The sequence below is a fragment of the Cydia amplana genome, chromosome 19 (assembly GCF_948474715.1).
Source record: "Cydia amplana chromosome 19, ilCydAmpl1.1, whole genome shotgun sequence".
NCBI lineage: Eukaryota > Metazoa > Arthropoda > Insecta > Lepidoptera > Tortricidae > Cydia > Cydia amplana.
This window is the reverse complement of record NC_086087.1, coordinates 4890397-4904571: the sequence shown is the minus strand read 5'-3', so window position 1 is coordinate 4904571 and position 14175 is coordinate 4890397. Positions and strand designations below refer to the sequence as shown.

The window sequence follows — 14175 nt, the reverse complement described above, 5'->3', positions numbered from 1 at the left end:
AATAGGGTATTTTGGAACTAGAGTGTTTTGAGACCTACGCATTATGAGAATAAAGTATTACGCCACGCACAGGTGAACACAATTTGGGGTATTTTGGGAAAGGTGTATTTTGGGACTAGTTCTCAATGGTTCTCGTGTAAATCGAGAATGAGCCTTTTTGGAAATATGGTATTTTGGGCCTAGTTTCTTATGAGAAGAGGGGCTTTCGAAATTAGAGTGTATTGACTAATAGTGCGTTTTGGGACTAGTGCATTCGCCACCGGATAGCAAAAGACACACATAAAATAATTTTAAGTGACACCCTGTATAAAGTAATACTACAATGTAGTTCTTGATACTGCATATCTTATTTATATAGAATAGGAAATAGTTTAGAATAGTAGGAATTTAGGTGTAGGCAAGTTAAAAATTATTAAAATCACAGCTCTTCCTTATCGGCTTTGGTCTCGTGCAACTGGAAAGTCTGCAGGATGTTGATTCTTTGTCCCATCTCCTTCTTTTTCTCTTCCGAGAGTTTGCCGGTGAGCAGCTTGGTGATTCTTTCGTGTTCGGTCTTGACAAACCCGTCACCTTTCTCAATGATCTTCTCCATGATTGTCTTGTAGATCTTTCCGGAGTTAGCTTGCTGAAAAATACAAAAAATAATTGATCAATTGCATGATAATATTGATAATGCATTTCAGTTGATGGTATAAAAATAAATATTCATATGCAGGAAACTTCCAGAACCAGAACTAGTTTGGCAAACAAAGGTATTTTTAACAACTGTCATATCAGACTGATTGTAAGAAATAATCTAGAAATTTCTATTGATGACTGTAGCTTACTTTGCTAGGCAATTTTTTGAAGGTATCTTCACCATCTTTGAGAATTTTCTTCCTGTCTTCCTTGTCGGCCTTCATGAACTTGACGGCCAGCTTATCGAGGCTCCGCACGCAGCCGGGCAGGCTCAGGTGCACCCCGGTGTGTTCCCGCACGAAACGACGAAGCTCATCGCTGGTGAACTCTTTTTCCGGGTTGAAAGTGATCGGCTCCTTCTTCCCCTTTAAAAACAGCTTCACTACGGGGAAATTTTCCTTCGTAGCGCCGTACTTCTTCGCCAACGCTTCGTTATCCTTGTCTCCGTAATCCTTCACTCCCACTTCGGCGATCAGCAAATCTTCCTCTTCCTTCGCGTCCTTTGCCAGTGCGGTGTAACCGTCGTGCTTGTCGCCATAGGGGAACGCCACATCAAACTTCACCAGCGTAGCATCGAACTTTTTGAGGATCTTGTCAAAGGTATAATCGTTTAATTCCACCGTACCGCTGAGAGAATTAGAATACGCTGGTGGCAGGACAAACACGAGGCATAAGGAAAGCAGGTACCACTGCATCGTCAATGTTGATTAGGGAATAGGCTGTAGTAGTAAAAATGATAGTTTGCGACGTGGATAGATGAATACTGTATGAAATTGATTCTTCAAATACAAAGAAGATTAGTATCGGTCAGTCAACTTATTAGTATGAAGTTATTTTATTGACAGCAGATTGTTTTATATGCGCGCGTTAAAAAAATAACAACCAATCATAGCGGCAGAGTCATTTGTTATATCTTTTTTCCATTGGTCTAATTGTTTGACCAAAAAGCGTAAATTTTATTTCATTTCACGCTAATCTACTTCTATTTTACTTAGGTAACTATACTACCATTTGCCTAAAAATATTCTGTTTTATAATGAACAATTCATCTTATTATAAGGATACGTTAAGTATTATTTCATAAAAACATATATTTAAACTACTTCAGATAAAATATAAACTTTTTTAAATTATATCGATAATTACAATGCGTGGAACGGACTATTTACTTGAAATTTCTTTTGACACATGGCCGTGTTTTTCTAGGATTGGTCAGCGTCATGTCAGCGTGAATGCCGGTAGATTGTTTACGTGACAGTTCTCATTTACAAAAAAAGTTCAATTGACAATCCAATCAAACCATTTCAAAAATCTCCGATTCAAATATTTTTTAAATTATTGTTATTTTTGAATTTTTCACAACTAATTACAACATGCAGCCTTCGAGGACTTGTGAAAAGAAAGTATGTAAGTAGGTAAGTAAGTAGCCGATTGCATTATCCAGGATCAGCAGGTTTTTAGCGATCAGGTGCATATCAGCAGTCGCGAGTCTCGCGAGTATACGAAACCACCGGCGATTCTTATAATTTTGAATGGTGGCAAACACCCATTCAGCTCTCTTTATGGTAAGTACCTATAGTCCTATATTAATATAACGATTAATATCCTAAATGCGGAAGCAACTTTACTTTTTACAATTACTGAGCATTTAGTACCTACTGAACCGATTTAGATGAAATATGCACGTACAAAAAATGCTTACAAAAAATCCCCGACACCAACGGAGTCACGGGTAGGTACCTACATATGTAGGTAGTATGTCATTTCAAATATGAAAAGCCATCTCATAGGTAGACATGGGAGTTACACGAATAGTCCACTTATGTACTTAGTTAAATAGGTATACGGTAACGTTTGATACTCCTGTTCCCCATCTAATTACGTAGGTACTTCAACAGTCAAGTTTGTGGTCACAAAATTTTTACAACACTACAATAATACTTTAAGACCTCGTTCCGTCAGTCCTTTTGGTATAATTTCGGAATTACCCCTTTACAATTCATCAAATCGTCGAAAAGGCCTCTAAGCGTAGGTTCAGCTCTACGCAACGCATGCCTCCTAGATGCGCGGAACAACGGGAACAGTACGGATACGGGAAAGACTTAAGATAAATAAATAAATAAATTAAACAAGTTTATTCAACTCTCACTATATTCTCTCGAAATTTATCAAAGTTTATTTTTATTTAGTAAATTAGCCATGGCTTTCTTCCTCGCTTGGCACTGCCCGAAGTACAGCAGGTTCAGTTTCTGTACATCGATAGAGCTCAGGCCTTGCCAGTGACCCATAGCCCAGCCGTCGTTCTGAAAAATATTCAAAAAATTACATCTACGTAAACAATAAGTTTTTGGCAAAAAAAATCATTTTTGGTACAAGCTTTTATCGCTGACTGTACTTTTCTTACGACAGACAACTAATACTCATCGAGACAATTCTAAAAACCCCTAACACAATTAGGTTGCGTTGTTTCATCACAGAGTTCCTATGGCCACTTCCTGTCTCCATCATCAGATTAGCTCGATGGTACTATAATATTGCATTGTCATCCGATTTATACATGCATGCAAAATTTCAGCTCAATCGGGAACCGGGGAGTGGATCAAATTTAACTTGCAAGATTTGATTACAGACAGACAACGGGACAGGTGAAACTAAATAAAAGCTTGTAAATATGGGGAGCCCTAGTCAGCGTTTAATATAATTGTATCATCCATTCATTGGTTTAGGTGTTGCGCACCAGGGCCGAAGGTTAAATTTCTTAGTCTGTCCTGTAAAATCCATCGCCCATCACAAGAAGCATCTTACTATTTGTCAAAAAGCATTCATGCTCATGAGTCGGTTTAAATAATATGTACGAGTAGGTTAGTATTCTCACCCATATAGGATACATGATGCTGGTGACACCATTAGTGATGTCGAGCCAGGGATAGTGCATCACGCTCTGGTAGTCGTACGCGAAGCCTACGGACGCTGCGGGCGGTAGCTTGGTGTTCAATTCCTTTTCTAAATCTGCGGAGTTTAAGTTGTTTTATTATCTTAACTGGGAGCTCCTCCAAGTATTGATCGAGTTTATATACCTATACAACACAAGACTCATCATCATCTAGACGCTTTCGGTCACTGGATCAGTGTTTTATGGCTGAAAGCGTTGCTGGTGCGCTTTCAAGGCACTGACTTAATTGTATATGATGGCCTTTGGTGGTCTAGCCCTTAGTTTAGACCATCGCGCTTAGCGTCGAGTTCTGTGCGCCGCCTGGCTTCAAAATCATGAACCTGTGTCTGCACTGTAGATATGCCTCTAATGTGGTCGTTATCGTATACATGGCATAATAACATCGGAGTAATGGGGCTCTTAACACAAAATATAAAATGTTTATTTGGCTTAGCACATTTAAAAACAAGAAAGTTATTAATTACAAGTAGTATATGTCACTCAGTATATCTAATACCTTTAAACGAGCAATTCTTGTTTATTTATTTATATATATATATATTTCGGGGATCTCGGAAACGGCTCTAACGATTTCGATGAAATTTGATATATGGGGGTTTTCGGGGGACGATAAATCGATCTAGCTAGGTCTTATCTCTGGGAAAACGTTGGTCTCCCAGATATTTATGTAAATATGACATTGATAGTCAGGCCACCAAAAATAAAATCTACTTGCATTTAACTCACTCTTAGACACGTTAGCCCAGTTGATAGCGAGGAAGTCGTCTCGGTCGTGCGAGTTGTGCTGATGGTCCAGGCCGAGCACGTGCACAAACACGTGCAGCAGGTCGTTGACGGAGTTGAAGCAGTCCGCCGTGATCACCAGCTCCTGTGAATGGTATAGGATTAGTAAGCGAGGAGTCGTGGTCGTGAGAGTTGTGCTGGTCCAGGCACGTGAACGAACACGTGCAGCAGGTGGTTGACGGAGTTGAAGCAATTAGCGGTATAATCACCAGCTCCTACGGAAGATAGCAGCAGTAGTAGCAGTAATAATGGAGATTGGAGTAAGCATTACCTTTATTTAGTATATACTACCTTTTTTTTTGTTTCAGGTTGTATCTATCTATCTTATTGTCATAATCCGTTCGCTTATTGTTGTTATTAAGTATATAATTATGTCTATAAAGTGTCATTCTATGGAACTTGCTGACTATGTAAACAAAAGTCACTAGTAATTTTGACATTCAGAGACAATTTGACACTTTATGTATTTATCCCATCTTCTCCACCATCTCTTTTAATACGCATGTGAGACGATTTGTTTGGACTGGCGCAACTTGCTTTCCGCGCGTTTCTCACACTGGTTCGGATCCGTGGCGTATTTTAAGATTTGACGTCTAGCTGATTGGCTTTCTTAATGTTGGCCGCCCCATAGTCGCACACTGATGGCGAAGTTGGGCAAGACAGCGCTATGCTCATATACAGCGAATACAGTGATGAACCATTCGCACACCATACGGGATGCGCATCCAATGCGAAGATTGCTTTACCCAAAGATTAAGATTATTTGCTTTTAATGCTTTTAAAAATGGCTTATTAGTAGAGTCTTCTACAGCATGAAAGAGTTTGACCATTATGATAATAGTGTCTGCATGTATTATTTTGTTATTTAGTTATAGGTTAGTCATAATTATATTGTACGCCCGTGATGGATAAACAATTGGTTCTTAATTGTATTATGTAACATCTTTGTACACAGTTAAACAACAAATCTTATCTTATCTTATCTTACATTTTTTGCGCTGGCGCGGCCAGGCTCCGGGCACCGGCAGCCCGGCTCCGGAGAACGGGTCAGCACCAACAAGTCGTCGGCGTGCCGTCGCGCCGGCGACGGAGGCGCGGCTCTGCGGAAACGTTTGCTTTCTGAAACATATACGCCCCTATTAACTAGTGAGATGTAGATTTCGCGGACCCAAAATTGATTCGACGAAATTATTGAACCTGCTCACAAAATTACTCGGAAATCGGTTAGAAAAGCGAACCTGTATAGGGGATAAGCTGGACATATGAAAGCATTTTATGCCCAAGAATAAACGGAGATGCTTCGCTGGCATTTCGCGCTTGCTTTAGTTTTAATTTGCTTGTTCTTTTCTAACATATAGGTATCTGTATAGAGACTAAATACCTACATTTTAAGTATCGCGGGCAATTTCAGTTTTATTTAATCATTCATCCTATTTCAGCTTCAGCACTTTCTGCTAATAAGAGGGGGAGAGAAATGTATAACTTGAATTCCTGTCCCTTTTACAGCAAGATAACTGAAAGTGTCTGATGTCAAAGTGGATATAATAACCCCTTTTGTTGGGAGGATTAATAAGTTGCTCTGCATCTGACTAGTCATAATTCTATAGTCTTATAAATAACTTTGTTTTTTCTTTCTGTTTCTCACCTGACTGAATATTTTGTTTAGAATTGTCCTTTCTAGATGTCTTGTCACCAACTGGCTCTACATTATTGGAAATAGCATTTTTTCTTGTCATATTAGCCCAGAAATCAACATCTTCATTCTGTAAGAATGTATTATTGTGAGATTGTTTTTGTGAGAGTTTTTTTAACTCTACTGAGACAGATGACTCCGATGAAGCTGATGAACGTGATAAATCTGATTTGCTTGATTCCGCTGACAATGAGCTCTGATAAAATCTGTTTGATTGTTGAGACAATGCTTTAAATTCTTCGTTCTTCGTTGGTATTTGATTGCCGTCATCGGCCTTGATCACATCATTACTTCCTGTGGTTGTATCGTCGTCATCGTCTTTTCCAAAATCTCTGAATTCAATACAGGTTTCCTTTTCGATATGTTTTATGACTTCTTCGATGTTTTGTCTTTCTTCAATAGCTGTAATTTAACAAATATCTAGGTACTGGTTTTGTAAAAGGTTTTATAAAACTCATGATGTTTGTTACCCTTGGACAGACGGACGGACAACCAAATGATCCTATAAGGGTTCAGTTTTTTCCTTTTGAGCCATGGAACCCTAAAAAGTAATTAACGTTTTCCACCCAGAGAAGATAAAACAAGCAAACTTACAGAACTCAATTCGGTCTTTGATTTTATAGTTAACTATTCCGTACGGCCATAATCTGTCAAGGAAATAATCATCAATTTCTGTCTGTGTCGCTTTCTTTGTCTCCTTCTGTTGTCTCGAGGCGATGACTGTAGGGCAGGTGGTTTCCAAGTAGTGCTTGTTTCGGTCTATGCACTCGCCGCCAAAGATCGTCGATACCTTCTCTATGTCTATCTCACTTAGTCCCACGCGTTGGCCAAAGTCGATTCCGGACTAAAATATTTCAAGCAAATAAATTAAAAGTGGAAAAATATTACTGTCTTGGGTGAGACGAACTCACGACCACTGGATCACTAGCCAATTGCTCTGCCATCTCAGCTACCAAGACCTTACCCAATACAGCAAATATTTCGAATTGTTATACTTATATCCCATACTAAATTAATTTTGTATCAAGCAGAAAATCACCGCGCAAGTTATTTGTCAACCGCCTGAGATTTATTACGAATGTTCTTGTTCCATCTTCCTCGCGTTGTCCCGGCATTTTTGCCATGGCTCATGGGAGCCTGGGGTCCGCTTGGCAACTAATCCCAGTAATTGGCGTGGGCACTAGTTTTAACGAAAGCGACTGCCATCTGACCTTCCAACCCAGAGGGGAAACTATTGGGATTAGTCCGGTTTCCTCACGATGTTTTCCTTCACCGAAAAGCGACTGGTAAATATCAAATGATATTTCGTACCTACATAAGTTCCGAAAAACTCATTGGTACGAGCCGGGGTTCGAACCCGCGACCTCCGGATTGCAAGTCGCATGCTCTTACCGCTAGGCCATCAGCGCTTCTACGAACGACCAAGAACGACCAAGGGCCAAAAAGTTTCCGTTGCAAGCTTAAAGTACATACATCGGCAACAAGGGTGTACTTTCCATTTTTGGAAAATGCTCTTGGCGGGTAATGGAGAACACTAGCGTAGTCGTAGGGAAGAGAAGATAGTATCGCAGGGCGACGCTGGATTTCGAAAAATTTCTTGTAGCCTGGAAATTAAATTGGTCTAATAACTATAGGTACATATAGTTACTGGTTTGACGTAACATTAAGTAGATTATGCCGTTGCACTGCGAAGTTTATACCGTTTAATTGATGTACTTAATTGGATATTATAACTATTTGAAAAGCTGAGCCATTGATTGTGTAATCACTACCTACATAGTATAAAACAAAGTCGCTTCCCGCGGTCTGTCTATCCCTATGTATGCTTAGATCTTTAAAACTACGCAACGGATTTTGATGCGGTTTTTTTAATAGATAGATTGATTCAAGAGGAAGGTTTATGTATAATTTGTTAACCCGTGCGAAGCCGGGGCGGGTCGCTTGTGTATAATAAATACCATTCATACTCTTAGGTACATTCATCCATAATGGTCAGCAATAAATTTACAGACTAATGGCCGGTTGCACCAACCTCAATTAGCGGACTCATCAGCATCACTCAGCAGATAACTATGAAACTTTGAATAAAATTTTGCAAACGCTTTAACGATGACAGACGCTTTAGTACATCCAACCCTGGCATGAAAAGTGGCAATGGAAACAATAAAATTATTATAGGGATCCTGATGATGCTGAGCCTATATGACCTACAAACTTAATTTGCCAAGAAACTTGTGCAAACTTACCCGGTTTAATGTTGTCCCACATGACACTGATATATTGATCACGGTCCTCGCGCACGTGCTCGTGAGAGAAACCGAGGATGTGCATGACTTCGTGCAGGATCTGACCTTCGGACATACAGTCGTACCCGAATACTACCCACTGAAATACAATAAGTCAGTTTCTGGAATGAGCGTAATATTTTCTGAGAACGATGTGTTTAAGCATAAATCCTTATCAAGTCATAAATCAAGTCAGGACAACGAATCAATAACGAATGCATGCTATCAATGGGTCGGTCACCCCTGATATCGATGGTTTGAAAGATAGACACACATCTGTTCAAAGTTCAAGCAAGCAACTTGTGAAAACTCAAATGAAATCAGGATAAATGTGAAAAAATGAGTGACAGTTTTGAATGATTCACGGTTAGATGTATGTATCTAACTGCGTCGAAATATCGGGAGCTCGAAAACAACACGAAAGGTAATCACGGTTCATATCCCGGTATATCTAGTGAAAAAATGAATGGCTGATAACATGACTCAAGCACACTGTTTTACATAATATTTACCCCCTACTCTATAAAAATAAATAATGTCCAGTGATCGATAATATTATTCATGAATTTCATGACAGTCAGCAAACAGTCAGACGAGCAGCCTGATGAGAAGCGGTCATGTGACTTAAGCTACGTCGGAGGAGCCATGTATATACCGATCCTTGAGAACCCTGAATACCCGCTTCTTGAAGAACCCCATGTCATAGCTCAAAGTAAATACATACTTCTGAAGGTAATATATTCCTCATTCTGTACGTTCTGAGAAGAAACGAGCGCTAGATGATGCTCTAAGCGGGTATTCTTGGTGTGCCATATATCTAAAAAGAGGGAATAAGCTTTGCTATTTTGGCGGGAGGTGCGATAAAAGCGAGACGATGGCTCTGATTCAAAGAAATTCATACATGATTGAAAATGCCAGGGTACCTGAACTCCTGAGATCATTTTCATCTCGTTGCTATGCACACATTGCCGAGTGCCGGAAGGGTTGGTGATGTAGAGCCATTGGACGTTTTGTAAAGATGCTTTATCCGTGGGCCTCTCCCTCAGTCGTTGTAAACGTATGCAGGTACTTTGCTCGAAGGTGGCGAAAGCTTTCGTTATTTTTTCGGCTAGGAACGTATCTGTAGGACAATATTGTAGTAATATCACAGTAGACCTAATGTAATTGCAATAAGATTTACTAGTGGTTATTGACTGTAATGGCCATGGAACATTATTAGTTTGACGTAGAAGAATTGAATTGCCGTAGATGATAGGTTATAATGTGAATTTGGTTCGCGTTGGTTACCGTATGTGTTCGAGTCGATAAAATACGGGATGATGCCGTGTTTCCAATACTTGTGCCATGGTACCGGAACTGTTTTTCCGTCTAGCGTCAGTTTGCTATCTTTTTCCTCCATGATATTGACATCCAAAACGTTTGGAGCGAAATCGAACCTTCTTCCGGATTTTTCTGCCTAAAAGAAAATATTTTTTTAACCCGCCTGATTTTAAGCAGTCACCGCAGGCTAATGGAAGCTCGTTGTAGAATTTCTTTATATGTGACCCCTTATCATTTGTTCTTGAGTTTATTCTGACAAGCTATTAAGGTATGATTTTTCAAATATCAGATAAATTTTAAGTCAGATAAAGATAATACGCTCCCTTTCTTCCACAAGCAAGAAAAATAAAAGAGCGTTAGGTAGTGTGTCGATAACTTAATCTACTGATATCTAGCGATACTTGTAATTTACTGTACCTCGGGTTTAGCTGTAGTGGTTAGATTTTTCTTTCTGTACTCGACTTTTTTTCCTTCCTCTGGTTCATCGTATAGTTTGTCGACGATGTTCTCTACTCTGTCTGCAGGATCTACCGCCGGAGCGGCTCTTTTGACTCGATTGTGACTCAGAAGTTCACTTTGTAACTTATCGTTTTCGACGTTAAACATTTGACAAAGGTCCAGAGTGTTTTGTCGTTTTCTTGCAATTAATTGTCGGTTAACTGTAAAATAATGTACAGATGTAAGTGCATAATTATTTTCCATCGTATTTTTACGGAAACGTTTCGTACGTTTCCGTAAAAATACGATGGAAAATACGTGTCTTGCTATTTCAGTCAGTCTCGGTACAAAAAGTACTGAGGTTGACTGAAGTAGCATGACAAATCCGAACGTTTCCGAGAAAATACGTTGGAAAACAGTTATGAACTACATCTATATGTGTGTTAATATGGCAAAGAGAGGATTTACGAGCGAAAAAGGCTATTTTGATTACTGTAAGGAATCAGCTTAAAATACTAAATTCCGCTGTCATGGACTGCTGAGCATACCTATGCCTTCTTTCGAGTATGCCACTTGTCTCTAGCGTTTGTTGTAGCGGACAGAAGTGACCCGCAATCTTACGAATGTCGTCCTCCCAATATTAACTACCGTAAAATGGGGTGAGTAGGGTCAAAACTGAAATTCAAACCTCGATAACATTTTATTTTTACATATGAAAACTGAATGGTGTATATAATAAGTGTTCCGGACGTTTATATTTTAGTTTTTATTTTATTTTGGGTAGTTCCATTTCATAACTTTGACGATAAAGAGGAAAACCCACCTCACCCCGTAGTGCCTCGTATTTTGGGGTGAGAGGGGTTTTCATACAAAGGTGATTTTGGAAGATTGTTGGATCGATTTTTTTTATTATGCGTATTACTATAGCTCCATTTTAAATTGGAATACATTATTTTTGTAGCAGTAGCCTTAAAATCCCTTCTCATCCCCCTCTCAAACCTTCTCTCCCCATTCATAACCCACCTCTTCCCGCGAAACCTACTCACCCCGTTTTACGGTACAGTAGTAAATTAGTAGAAAAGCTCCATTAAAGTAGGTCAGCAGCAGTTGTTAACACTTTATTAACGTTAGTACCTATCAATAGATAACCAAGTATATGGCAGAGCTCATTATCGATGTAACCTATTATTAATTCACTAAGGCATATTTGGTGAAAGGTCCGAAGTGTAAAGTGTAATGAAGTGTGATAACGAGCGAACCGTGAAGGTTTCCCCTTTTACGTGCTTGTCACTATATACCTGAGTACCTGACTGTAATCCTGTGGTTATATACAAATTAAAATCCTAATTTGGAATGACTTTTTAACCCTTTACCTTTACTCCATATCCCGGTAAGGGATATATATTTCTCACACATACGGTACTTCAAAGTTCAAATATGTGTTCTATTTTCGATCAGTAAGACTGACTTATAATTTCATTAAAAAAAATTAATGAAAAATTTGCTGACTTCAAATTAAGAAAAAATTGTGTAAATAGTTACGTACGTTTACGGACAGATAGACTTCCTGGGTGTGAACATTCTACTAATATACTTAAAAAATATAATAAGCATACAGTTTTGAAAAAACTTAACATTATGCAAAAGTTACTATTATACTAACATTTTATGCACTGTCAAGATATAAAGTCATTGTGAAATTTCTCGCCTGAAAATGTGTTATTGCGTATTTTATAGTTTTCGATTAAGTATAGGTATAGGTAGAGCATGAGCAAGTAAAATATAATTTGTTTTGAGTAAAAGAATACAGATAAATACTATGTACTATGCACATTTCTGTTTCATACAGCACGGTACGTAACGGAGCTACCTACACATTAATTGACTGCTTCCTATAGATAGATAGAGGCTATTAATTGTGTTGCATTTTGCATATAAGTATATTACATTTATATAAGTACCTATTAATTTTTTTATATCAAATTTGTCCAAAGTCGGCTGATTTCCAAATATTTTTTTATTTCATGGTTTGGAATCTAACTATTGTGAATTGTCAGGACTGTTTAAACTATAAATACACATTCTCCTAAATAATTTAACATCTGCGGTATTCAGTCTTATCTAAATATGTAATATAAGTTGGTTATTGATAATTAGCCAAATCAAGATGCATTTGGTTCTAAACATAAGTTTTTTTAACGCTGGGGAAATTAATAACGTATGCCGCCTGGACCTGGTGCGGGGGAACCAGGAGAGATGACAGACTAACCAGTGGTGGGACTACCGTCTAAAACCACCAACGAATGCCTATCCTGCTCCTCCTTGTCGTGGAGCGCCTTGAAGTCACTATCAGCATCCAATGTGACCAATCGTGTCGGGCACCATTAGTCTACCTTTTCCACGCCGTGTCAAACACAAATGCTGTCACTCAGACGCCACATCATTGAAGTGTCAAAACTGAAGTTGAACTTTATGTATATGCACGTAGGTCGATGTTGCTCTGTGGTCTGTGACCGATTAATCGGTCTTTGGCGTTGAACCTACGGTGCGCATATATCGGTCATTGACGTCCAAAAGGTTAACCCTATGATTGCCAAAGACGTCAAATGACACGCAAGGTATGAACCTTCGTGCATTCACGATGACATAACGCGCCCGACAGGCGTGGCGTTCAAAGATTTAAACCAGAGCCTTTAATGGCAGGGACTCCTCAGGGGCCCGGCTCAGGAGCCAGGCACTTGCTGCCTCCACCGTAGTCAACTGACCGCAGTTGACTACGGTGGAGGCAGCAAGTGCCTGGCTTTGCTCCACAGAACATATTAAAGAGGTTAGAATGGCTATCGCGCGCAGTTAGTATCGGAACCGGTGTCGCCGCTCGTTCCTCTCCACATTAACTAACACTCGCGCAACGGTAGTAAAAACTTGTGTGCGTGGTGAATGGATAGGCCTCCTTTAGACAGATTTGATGTCTGGCTTCTTAAACTGAAGGTTATTGTGGCGCAAAAGGCATGTTTACTTCGTTTTTCGGTCAGCGTGGGCGAGTAGCATGCGAGCGTTTGCTCAAAACCGGCGGCGACACGTACCCTGCTCGCATCGCCATTCTAACTTGTTCTGTGCTTTGCTCCCAGCCCGTCGCCGGCGAAATAGATGCACATCGGACTCATTCTCGCGCGCCCACTCCACGGCACACACAAAATACCAGTAAAGTAATAATGTAGGTATTTACTTAATCAATAATCATGAATGTCTAATATTCAGCGTATGTACACAATACACGCGTGTAAACATGTCAAATACCAAGTTTAGCTTAACAAATGAGGGCAAGAGGCTACGTGATCCGTGACCTCGATTGTCTAGTAGAAGTGAAATTGCAGAATTGCATATTAATATGAACTAAGTAATTAGTTAAACTATATTTCTCAAATATACCTACGTAGGTACCTATATTATCGTCTCATTATTCTGCATTATTGTTACATCAGATAACATCTCCGGCGCCGTTAATTGGCGATGTATTAATGTACTTTCTTTATTTAGAAATAAACAGTCTCTTCTAGTAACATTATTACAATGAAGGGTTATCAGACTTATAGACCTACAGTTTCCTTAATTAGATTATATATTAACCATATAACTTATATAAGTAGTACTAAACTAAATGGATTTCAAAGTTGAAATGAAATTGAAGTTACAATAATAACAAACTAAAAGTGCACTTAGAGTTAACTATCTAATTAAAGCCCATTAATACACTTTAAGGTCAGTCGTTTGAAACTACTAAACTTTACATTGAAAATATCTAAATTTTGAAATTTATCATCATACATCCTGCATGCTCTTCTAATGAAACCGTTTCTCGCGTAAGAAGTTCGACTACGAGGAATATAAAAGAGGTTCTTTTTTCTACATACTAGCTTCTGTCCACGATTTCATCTGCGTGTGGTGATGATGATGATTGGTAAAAACTATCTACCCTATATTTTTCCCGGGGCTCCAACTACCTTCAACATCGCTGTCGCAACATG

The 14175-nt window shown here is 39.1% G+C and overlaps 2 protein-coding genes across 2 annotated transcripts; both read right to left on the bottom strand.

Moving 5' to 3' along the window:
* Positions 1-381: 381 nt before the first annotated feature.
* Positions 382-1506, bottom strand: LOC134657047 (endoplasmic reticulum resident protein 29). Its single transcript, XM_063512599.1, has 2 exons — positions 828-1506; positions 382-625 (listed from the first exon to the last, which is right to left on the bottom strand). The coding sequence occupies exons 1-2, from the start codon at positions 1371-1373 to the stop codon at positions 419-421; spliced, it is 753 nt and encodes a 250-aa protein (XP_063368669.1). The 5' UTR covers positions 1374-1506; the 3' UTR covers positions 382-418.
* Positions 1507-2811: 1305 nt separating this feature from the next.
* On the bottom strand, positions 2812-11856 carry LOC134656792 (uncharacterized). Its single transcript, XM_063512315.1, has 12 exons — positions 11697-11856; positions 10130-10371; positions 9680-9848; positions 9316-9512; positions 8354-8492; positions 7581-7711; positions 6702-6951; positions 6060-6509; positions 5403-5533; positions 4358-4499; positions 3554-3687; positions 2812-2981 (listed from the first exon to the last, which is right to left on the bottom strand). Exons 1-12 carry the CDS (start codon positions 11785-11787, stop codon positions 2847-2849), a joined length of 2211 nt encoding a protein of 736 aa, XP_063368385.1. The 5' UTR covers positions 11788-11856; the 3' UTR covers positions 2812-2846.
* Between the last annotated feature and the right edge of the window lie 2319 nt (positions 11857-14175).

What these genes read in the sequence shown, in the direction of transcription:
- LOC134656792 (XM_063512315.1), bottom strand. Translation starts at nt 11,787, where the DNA reads ATGTTAAGTTTTTTCAAAACTGTATGCTTATTATATTTTTTAAGTATA. An exon ending in AGTACACCCTTGTTGCCGAT is followed by an intron (nt 6,952 to 7,580) that starts GTATGTACTTTA and finishes GAAATATTTTAG; the next exon opens with TCCGGAATCGACTTTGGCCA. An exon ending in GCATCATGTATCCTATATGG is followed by an intron (nt 2,982 to 3,553) that starts GTGAGAATACTA and finishes AATATTTTTCAG; the next exon opens with AACGACGGCTGGGCTATGGG.
- LOC134657047 (XM_063512599.1), bottom strand. Translation starts at nt 1,373, where the DNA reads ATGCAGTGGTACCTGCTTTCCTTATGCCTCGTGTTTGTCCTGCCACCA. An exon ending in TCAAAAAATTGCCTAGCAAA is followed by an intron (nt 626 to 827) that starts GTAAGCTACAGT and finishes TGTATTTTTCAG; the next exon opens with CAAGCTAACTCCGGAAAGAT.